This window comes from Lethenteron reissneri, chromosome 39 (genome assembly GCF_015708825.2).
Source record: "Lethenteron reissneri isolate LAM-NWPU_2019-01 chromosome 39, ASM1570882v1, whole genome shotgun sequence".
Classification (NCBI taxonomy): domain Eukaryota; kingdom Metazoa; phylum Chordata; class Hyperoartia; order Petromyzontiformes; family Petromyzontidae; genus Lethenteron; species Lethenteron reissneri.
Window position 1 is genome coordinate 2,578,970 of NC_083817.1, and position 10,473 is coordinate 2,589,442.

Consider the following 10,473-nt stretch of genomic DNA (forward strand, 5'->3'; position numbering starts at 1 on the left):
CATGTACAGTTCATACTGGATGCACACTCAAAACAAAGACCCCCCCCCCCCCGTGTAGCCTTAACAGACTGTAGGGGCAAGTGCTGTTAGCGAGCAGCACCTATGAAGGCCGGCACGGCACGCCAACCGGTGTGGGCCGTGAGCGGGAATCGAACTCGGGTAACTGGGTTCGTGTCGCAGCGCCACACAGCATCGATAAAAGATACACGCACAGGCACACACGTGAAGACAAGTGTGTACACACACACGCGCGCAGTGTGCGCCAACTCCTTACCTATAACCCTCACCCAGCCGACTACAGCCCTAACCATCGTATACAGAAACCCTATGCAAACCACTACCACCCTTAGTAGCCCTCAGCCTCGCCACCGTTCCATCTCTCTCTCTCTGTCAACATTCGTCTAGCCAGGGCACGCAGAGACGGGCAGGTGGGACGTTTGGCTGGGGGCCTCAGATCCGAGGGGGCGTCGTCTGGCATTTAGCCCCGAAACTCCAAAAAAAACCACCACATTTCAGTGGCTGGGATTCCAACTCGAATTCTATCCGCCTTAGCCCTAATTATTAGCACGGTTGGATACGTACGGTGCGAAAGATTTTCAACGTACGTACGTATCCCTAAAAACCCTAAACATCCTCGTATCACCGATCGTCTATCCCCAGGTGAGCGCCCTGCAGGTGAGACGCGCGTGGCCAACCGTGCGCGTCGGTGCCTCCAACGCGGCCCCCCGAGCGACACGCGCAGTCGGGTGCGGCGAGATAGTCGGCGACGTGGCACCGGTGGTGGGAGGAATCGCGATGATCCCACGCTGTGTGCCGCACTGATCCCCCCGCATCTCCGATTTGGCACGGGTGGCTAACGTACGGTGCCAAAGAAAAAGTTAAAGTTACTGCACGCCGATTTCTCAACCTCTGACCCGCACACCGCATGGCACACCGGTCCGAACCTCAACCCCACACGACTAGGCGGACGATCTCTCCTTGAACCTCAGGGGGTGGGGGGGGGGGAGTTGGGAAGCCGTGCGTGCATTTCTGAGAAGGGCTTATCGCGAATCGGTACATCGCATCCAATAGTAGCAGTCGTTGTAAAGTAGTAATAATAATAACACGGATGGTGAAAGAATGCGAGCAGCTGTCGCTGGAGGTTACACGGACCAGAGGGACCGGTTTGCGGTGATAAACCCCACGGGGCCACATAACTCGGAGTTAGCAACGTGTGGCAGAAGCCGGCCAGGGCTGCGCGCAGGAACCTCTCTCTCCGTGCGGCAGGAACCAGGCACTGCCGCGGCCCATCAGGAACCACCGGGAAGAACCCAGACAGTGGCAAGAACAATTGGGAACCACCGTGTGCTTGGCCAGGGGAAACCACCCCAATGGCCCCAAATGGAAAAAAAAAGCCACGCGCCAGATTCCGACAACTGGGAAGCCCCCCGCCCCCCTCCCCCCCCCGAACAGCGGAGGTCAGCATTGGGCATCACGAGGGATGAGCAGAGATCGCAAACACGAAACTTTTAAAAAAACTCGCAAATACGTCCCACCGAACATCACCAGACAATATCGCAAGATGCGGCGGGCACGATGTGTGTGTGTGTATACATAGCGAGGCATTACCGTGAGGGCTCCCCCACTCAACCCCGCGCAAAATATACCCAAACATCCCCCAACACACAATCGAATACCAGTGACGCAGCGCGGTTGGCATGGGGGGGGTCTGGTGGGAGGAATGAAACATGGGCTCCCTGGTCAATGTCGGCCACCCCCCCCCGCCGCCGTCTTGGTAAGCAGGGTGCACGCTATGCCACTAACATCACCAAACACGACTAAACACCACCACCACCACCCCACCGCACACCACCACTACCAAACACAAACACCGCTCGCAACAGCAGCATTGATAAACACACCCCACCCAGCGTCTCTCCCATAGTCCGTAGCGACATTCCTTAATTCAAGAAACGCTTGGACCTTCTCGGCCTTTTTTTTGGAGGGGGGCTCTGGGTTCAGCAAACGAGATCAAGTAGAGAGACCCCAAAAAAGAGAGATACCGCCAGGCATTAGTGTGGGGCGGGGGGGGGGTTGACCACCCCATGAGCGACCACCAAACAACCAGCAGCCGTCGCCAGACATCATCACTGGGCGGTGTCTCTATTGCGACAAAGGTGCGCGCGGGCCACGATCCTGGTGGTTGGGTCATTAACAAGCACGCGGCGAGGCGGGGGGGTCAGGGGAGCTGTGCAGGGTGGGGAGGAGATGGGATGGGTGGAGGCCGGTGGGGGGGGGGGGGTCGGCCAGACAATGCAGATGACGGCGATGGGAGGGGGGGGTGCAGACAACTAATTCAACCGCAATGGGGGCCGCATCCCGGCTGTGAGCGGGGCTCGCGAGAAACGGAAGCCCGCCCCCCCCCCCCGCGTCTGGGAGGAAAGCAGAGCGCGCCGATGAATATGACATCTGTGCGCGGCTTCACATAGTGTGTGTGTGCCCTCAGTTGCCAATACACAACTACTGCTGCGACGACTAAAACTCAACCCCCACCACCACCAACAACAACCGCACCAAGAAGACAAAGATCGCCCGTGTAGCCCTAACATCGCAGACCGTCCGTGGGGGGGGGGGGGCACAAGGTGCTGCTAGCCAGCACCTAAGAAGGCCGCCACGACCCCCCCCCCCTTTGTCTCCCCCCCCCCTCCTCCTACTCCCCCGCCGCATGCAGCCACCTTGTAGAGCCCGAGTGGACCTCGGAGAGGCTCTGGGAACGGTTTCAGACATTTGCCACTGATGTTGGCCGTGAGCGAGAGTCGAATACACACACACGCGTGCGCCACGCAACACAAATACATGGGGAGGGGGAGGGGGGGCGGCTCTCATGCAAATGCGGCGAAGAGAGAGGGAGCGGCCCTGCACGGGACGAGGAATACTGCCCCCCCACACACATGGACCGTGGCCACGGCATGCGGAGAGAAAGACGACGACGCAGCAGCGTGTTAGAGACATCGCGCGCTCCAGTTGGGGGGCTGGAGGCAGGGGGGAAGTGGGGTGGGTGGGGGGGGTCTTCACAGGCGGTCAAGCCAGCCCATTAAATACACTGCCCGCTAGCCAAATACACTGACACACGACTCGCCAAATACACCGCCACACTACATACCAAACACACCGCCACTCTTCATACCAAACACACCGCCACACACCTCACCAAATACACCACCACACGACTCACCAAATACACTGCCTCGCGACTCACCAAACACACCGCCACACAGCTCACCAAACACACCGCCACACGACTGACCAAATACACCCCCACACTTCACACCAAGTACTGTATAATACTGCACCACCAGCTCATTAAACACAGAGCCCGCTCACCAAATGGACAGCAAAGCTGAACAAGTCGACAGCCGGCGATATACGCACGGCACCCCGAATACACAACCCCCAGCTCACCAGGAACGCAGCAATCGCGAAACACGCCCAGCTCACCAAACACACGCACACGGTACACCCGTGAAGACACACACACACAATACAACACCGCTGTGTAGCTGTAGGCCCTGGTCGCACCGATATAACCCCGGTGAAGCAGGAGCCACATACAGAGCATCACAAAGACACACACACAAAGACACAGACACAAAAACACACACACAAACACAAAGACACACACACAAAAACACACACAAAGACACACACACAAAGACACGTATGCACAAACCCACCCACACACAAGATCACGGACAGACACGCTCACACAAACTCATACATGCACACACACTCAGACCAACTCATACATACACACACACTCACACAAACGCATACATACACACACACACTCACACAAACTCATACATACACACACACACTCACACAAACTCATACATACACACACACACTCACACAAACTCATACATACACACACACTCAGACACATTGCTAAGAGCCACACGCAAACTAACATGCCCACCCAACACGCACAGACATAAACAGACCAATACACACAGGTATTCAGACACACCCACACCCAAACACTCTTACACACACGGACCGAGACACACACACAGACAGGTATTCTTACACACAACACCAGCCGCAATTCAGCACAAAGTGCGCGTGACGTCACCGCACAGCGCTCGTGCCAGGCTAGGTGCACGTCGCAGCCTTCGCAGGGGCAGCCCGTGCAGGCGACAGACGCAGCTATTCAGGGTTAAGAGGCAGATGCCTCGCCACCTGTTCTCCCTACTATGGGGCACCTCGCGCACACACACAGAGAGACACCCTAACACACACAGAGAGAGACACCCTAACACACACAGAGAGAGACACCCTAACACACACACACAGACACCCTAACACACACACACAGACACCCTAACACACACACACAGACACCCTAACACACACACAGAGAGAGGCACCCTAACACACACAGAGACACCCTAACACACACACACAGAGACACCCTAACACACACAGAGACACCCTAACACACACACACACAGACACCCTAACACACACAGAGACACCCTAACACACACACAGAGACACCCTAACACACACACACACAGACACCGCCTAACACACACACACAGAGACCGCCTAACACTCTCCACACCGAGCAAACAACCGGCTCCATCCCCCCTCCGCGCCCGGCACTCACCCACTTGCAGCACGCTCTCCACGCACCCGCGCTCCAGCAGCTGCAGACCCCGTCGGAACGGGAGCCTCGACTCCGCGTCCTCGGCTCCAGCCGTGCCCCCCCCCGCGGCTGCTCCGCCACCCGGCGGGCCCCCCCCTGCAGAGTCATCGCCGCCGCACAGCATGGAGGAGTAGAGGCGGATCTCTCGCTCGTTCCTCGGGAACGACCAGAAGACGATCCTCCTTTGCACGGGCTCGGGCACGCGGCTGTAGCGAGCCTCCACCTGCTCGTAGGGCCACCACTGCGCCACCGCCTTGGCGCTGAGGTCCAGCAACGACTCGGGCTGCTGCTTCAGCTGCTGCTGCTGCTGCTGTTGGTAGTGGTGGTGGTGGTGCTGGTGACCCGGGGAACGAACACAGATCCTCTTGGCCGGCGGCGGCTCCGACGTGGCCGCGTCCTGAGCCATGGCCTCTGTCGCCCGCGGGGTTTCTGTCCTGTCCTCCCTCTCCTCCCTCTCCTCTCTCTCCTCTCTCCCCGGGATTCGCGGCCGCGGCGCTGCTGCTGCTGCTGCTTGGAGGAGGAGGATGAGGTTTTGTTGGAGGAAGCTCCCGAGAAGAATGAATGAATGGGGGCGCGGGCGCGGGACACGCGGGGTTTAAAGGGACGGCGCGGGTGGGGCGAGTGGGAGGAGCCTCGGCACGAGAGGGGAGGGGAGGGAGTGAGCGAGAGGGGAGGGAGGATGAGAGGGGAGGGAGGATGAGAGGGGAGGGAGGATGAGAGGGGAGAGGGGAGGATGAGAGGGGAGATGGGAGGGGGAGTGAACGAGAGGGGAGGGGAGTGAACGAGAGGGGAGGGGAGTGAACGAGAGGGGAGGGTGAGTGAACGAGAGTGAACGAGAGAGGAGGAGTTGGGATCGTGTGGCTGGGGCGCGATGGGTGTCGAACGGAGCGAGTGGATGGGGGAGGAGAGAAGAGCGAGCGAAGAGTGGGATGGGAGAGGAGGAGGGGGAGGATGGAGGAGACGGGATTGGAGGGGGAGGAGAGTGAGAATGGGAGAGAGGGAAGGACGCGAGGGTGAGAGAGTCAGATGAGAGGAGACGGAATGGGGGGGGGTGGAGGGAAGTTCCCTCCCCTCGCCGCGTCACGCAGCCGAACCCGGGCTGTGTCGTCACGGCGCTCTTTGTTGCTGCGGCCACTTCAAAGCGTGGGGGGAGGGGCAGTGGTGGGGGGAGGGGCTGAGGGGGGAGGGGCTGAGGGGGAGCAAGTTCAGTGCCCCCGGACTGAGCTCTCTGGAGTGGTGGCCGAGCGGTGAAGTCGATGGGCTCGAGATTTGCAAACTCTTCCCGCTACAGGTTCGAATCTTGGCGACTGCGCGAATTTTTATATTATTTTTTATATATCTACTGTCGTGTCAAGTTGACACGACAGTAGATGTATATAATACATACACGCTCGCCACATCGTATTCAGCACGCTTGGCTATGCGGTATTATGTTGGACTTTCTTCGCGCCGTACACAGCCAACCGTGCTCATAATGATGCCCATTCATCACCCACTCGTGGGGTTCGCCGACTCTCAACTTCTCGGCTGGGGGTGCTGCCCGCACTGGGAGTTTGGCGTCACGTGGGAGGGGAGCGGAGGGAGCCCCCCCCCCCCCCACTGCCCCTCCCCCCACTGCCCCCCCCACTGCCCCCTCACTGCCCCCCCCCCACTGCCCCCCCTCACTGTCCCCCCCACTGCCCCCCCACTGCCCCCCCCACTGCCCCCTCACTGCCCCCTCACTGCCCCCCCCGCTGCCCCCCCCCCCACTGCCCCCCCCCACTGCCCCCCCCACTGCCTCCCCCCCCCCCCACTGCCCCCTCACTGCCCCCCCTCACTGCCCCCCCCCACTGCCCCCTCACTGCCCCCCCCCCACTGCCTCCCCCCCCAATGCCCCCCCCCACTGCCCCCTCACTGCCCCCCCCATTGCCCCCCCCCACTGCCCCCTCACTGCCCCCCCCCACTGCCCCCCCCCCACTGCCCCCTCACTGCCCCCCCCCCAATGCCCCCCCCACTGCACCCTCACTGTCCCCCCCATTGCCCCCCCACTGCCCCCCCAATGCCCCCCCCCCACTGCCCCCTCACTGCCCCCCCCCACTGCCCCCCCCACTGCCCCCCCCCCCCACTGCCTCCCCCCCCCACTGCCCCCTCACTGCCCCCCCCACTGCCCCCCCCACTGCCCCCTCACTGCCCCCCCCCCAATGCCCCCCCCCACTGCCCCCCCACTGCCCCCTCACTGTCCCCCCCACTGCCCCCCCCCCCCCACTGCCTCCCCCTCCCCACTGCCCTCTCACTGTCCCCCCCACTGCCCCCCCCACTGCCTCCCCCTCCCCACTGCCCCCCCACTGCCCCCCCCCACTGTCCCCCTCACTGCCTCCCCCTCCCCACTGCCCCCCCACTGCCCCCCCCCCCACTGCCCCCCCCCCACTGCCCCCTCACTGCCCACCCCCACTGTCCCCCCCACTGCCTCCCCCCACGTGCAGTGGCTGTACTGTGTGTACAGTGGCTGTACAGTGTGTACAGTAGCTGTACTGTGTGTACAGTAGCTGTGTGTACAGTAGCTGTGCTGTGTGTACAGTAGCTGTACTGCAGGTTTACAAATGGCGTTGTGACGTGGAGAGACGCGCGTGTGGACGTGTTAATGCCGACTGGTGGGTTACCTGGTTACCTGGGGTTACCTGTCTGCCCGCACCTGTGTGACGACGAGGGTGGCGACTTGAGCTGGTGACGCTGCCAATTGAGTGTCAGGTGAGGGTCAGGTGAGAGGCAGGTCAGTGTTAATGGTGAGATGTGAGGTGAGTGGTGGTAATGGTCAGGTGAGTGTTAATGGTGAGATGTGAGGTGAGTGGTGGTAATGGTCAGGTGAGTGGTAATGGTGAGATGTGAGGTGAGTGGTGGTAATGGTCAGGTGAGTGTTAATGGTGAGATGTGAGGTGAGTGGTGGTAATGGTCAGGTGAGTGGTAATGGTGAGATGTGAGGTGAGTGGTGGTAATGGTCAGGTGAGTGTTAATGGTGAGATGTGAGGTGAGTGGTGGTAATGGTCAGGTGAGTGGTAATGGTGAGATGTGAGGTGAGTGGTGGTAATGGTCAGGTGAGTGGTAATGGTTAGATGTGAGGTGAGTGGTGGTAATGGTCAGCTGAGTGTTAATGGTGAGATGTGAGGTGAGTGGTGGTGGTCAGGTGAGTGGTAATGGTCAGATGATAATCAGGTGAGTGGTGGTAATGGTGAGATGTGAGGTGAGTGGTGGTAATGGTCAGCTGAGTGTTAATGGTGAGATGTGAGGTGAGTGGTGGTGGTCAGGTGAGTGGTAATGGTCAGATGATAATCAGGTGAGTGGTGGTAATGGTGAGATGTGAGGTGAGTGGTGGTAATGGTCGGGTGAGTGTTAATGGTGAGATGTGAGGTGAGTGGTGGTAATGGTCGGGTGAGTGTTAATGGTGAGATGTGAGGTGAGTGGTGGTAATGGTCGGGTGAGTGGTAATGGTGAGATGTGAGGTGAGTGGTGGTAATGGTCGGGTGAGTGGTAATGGTGAGATGATAATCAGGTGAGTGGTGGTAATGGTGAGATGTGAGGTGAGTGGTGGTAATGGTCGGGTGAGTGGTAATGGTGAGATGTGAGGTGAGTGTTGGTAATGGTCGGGTGAGTGGTAATGGTGAGATGTGAGGTGAGTGGTGGTAATGGTCGGGTGAGTGGTAATGGTTAGATGTGAGGTGAGTGGTGGTAATGGTCGGGTAAGTGGTTGTGTTTAATAAACGCGACTGTGCGTTTGTAGATTGAGCTGCTTTCTGCATGAGGGTTTTCGCGAATCTTAATTGACATAAACCAAGCATCACACTTTGTACCCACATTGAGTCCGACTGTCATCGCATCTCAGACGCGGTACGCAGGAGGTCGTGGGTTCGATCTCGACCCTGACGATGCCTACTTCTGCTGCTGTATATTTGGAGTTTGCGTGTCTCTCTCTCATCATCACCATCATCACGGTGGCTAGGAGATGTTAACTACCTCGCCTGGTGTACAGGAGGTCGTGGTTTCGATCTCGACCCTGACGTTGCCTGCTGTATATTTGAAGTTTGCGTGTCTCTCTCTCAAAATCATCAACATCACGGTGGCTAGGAGATGTTAACTACCTCGCCTGGTATGCAGGAGGTCGTGGGTTTGATCCCGACCCTGACACCTGCTGTATATTTGGAGTTTGCGTGTCTCTCTTTCTCTCTCTCCCCGTGGTCGCGTGGGTTTTTATCCGGGTCCTCTGGGTTTTCCCTCTACATTTAGAATCAACATGCGTTTGGAGTCCGTATCTGCTATTGATTTCCACACGATAATCCACTTCGTTGAGCTATCATTTGTGATAGCAAGGTTGCTTCCAAAAAATCGAGCTTTATAACTCAGTGGGCCTTACCTGGTCAAATTAAAACAGAATAACATAGCCCCCTGCCTTCTCCAGCTCCTATTGCAACCCTTCAGGTCCTCTGGTCGCAGAAATCGGCATCAGCAGCGGGGACCTCCCGTCACGGGGTCCGCTGACAGCTTCTGATCACGAGGAGGCTCCGGGCGCGTCCCGCGAGCAGAGCACGTGCCAGAAGTGAAACGCCACGTGCTGCCCTCCGTGTTGACTTGGCTTCTCTCTGCACCCCCCCCCCCCCCCCCCGTTTCCTCCCACACGAAACCAATGAACACTCATAATACTGATAAAAAGGTGTCAGTTTTGTTTCCAGATAAAAGGATAAAAAAAACAATTATCATATTTTGCTACTGGCAAATGAGGTTCCAATGGTGTAAATGCTTACCCCGAGCTCTCATACTCTGATGGTGCATTGTCTTTGAGTTGTGCGCCTTTTGGCGTCACCTGGTCCAACACCAGGGTAAGACTAGGCTCTAAGAAAAGCTGTCTCGGGTGTGGACCAATCAACTTCAAGGACAGTGCATATATTATCAGAGTTAAGTTTTTTGTTTGCATTATGGCTGCAGGTATTGTGGTCTATGCAAACATGACTCCTTGTCAAAAAGTTGTCAGTTTTGTTGCCAGATCAAAGGGTAAAAAAACAATTATATGTTTTACTGGCAAATGAGGTTCCAATGGTACTCATAATACTCTTAGGTTTTTTCGGTAAAGTCACGTAGGTAAAAAATTATATAAATAATAATATCACGACGTTTCGGAGGCAACACAAGTCTCCGTCATCAGGTGGGATCGTCACAGCTAGATTTACTGTATCAAGTGAGGCAAAATTCCAAGAGACAAGCTCTTAAATACAAGTTTAGGGGGAGGGGGGAGGGGCTTATCTGAATGTGGTAGCCATCGAATGGAACGTGTTGGGGGGGTGGGCGGGGCTAAAAGAGAACAATAGGTGCACTTGGGGTTGTAACCGGTGTTGGCTGACAATCCAAATTTTGCCTCACTTGAGACATCTTCTTGGTTCTTTCGGTAAAGTCACGTAGAAGGGAAGTAATAAAATAATAAAAATAAAACATAATAAAACAATTCTCACGACGTTTCGGCCACAACGCAAGCAGCCGTCCTCAGGTGAAAACCAGGTCCGTCGAGGCGACCGAGTCTGAATGAAACAGCACACGGGCTTGGGCCACATGGCCGGCCTGCTCTAGACCAATTTCTCGACCACATCAATTCCATACACCCAGCCATCAGATTCACCATGGAAGTCGAAAATGATGGCAAGCTACCCTTTTTGGATGTCCTAATCAAAAGGAGACCTGATGGTTCAATGAGCCACTCTGTCTACAGGAAAGCCACCCACACGGATGCTTATCTAAAACCGGATTCCCACCACCATCCATCC

General features: G+C 57.2%; 1 protein-coding gene across 2 annotated transcripts in view; it reads right to left on the reverse strand.

Moving 5' to 3' along the window:
• The window catches only part of LOC133351846 (zinc finger SWIM domain-containing protein 5-like), a 53,062-nt gene extending 47,795 nt beyond the window's left edge, over nt 1–5,267 (reverse strand). The window contains exon 1 of one of the 2 annotated variants that reach the window (XM_061567410.1): nt 4,652–5,267. In XM_061567410.1, the coding sequence (XP_061423394.1) occupies nt 4,652–5,096 (445 nt within the window). In that variant the 5' untranslated portion in view covers nt 5,097–5,267. The remainder of the gene's footprint in view (nt 1–4,651) is intronic. The other variant, XM_061567409.1, reaches the window with a different exon arrangement.
• Between the last annotated feature and the right edge of the window lie 5,206 nt (nt 5,268–10,473).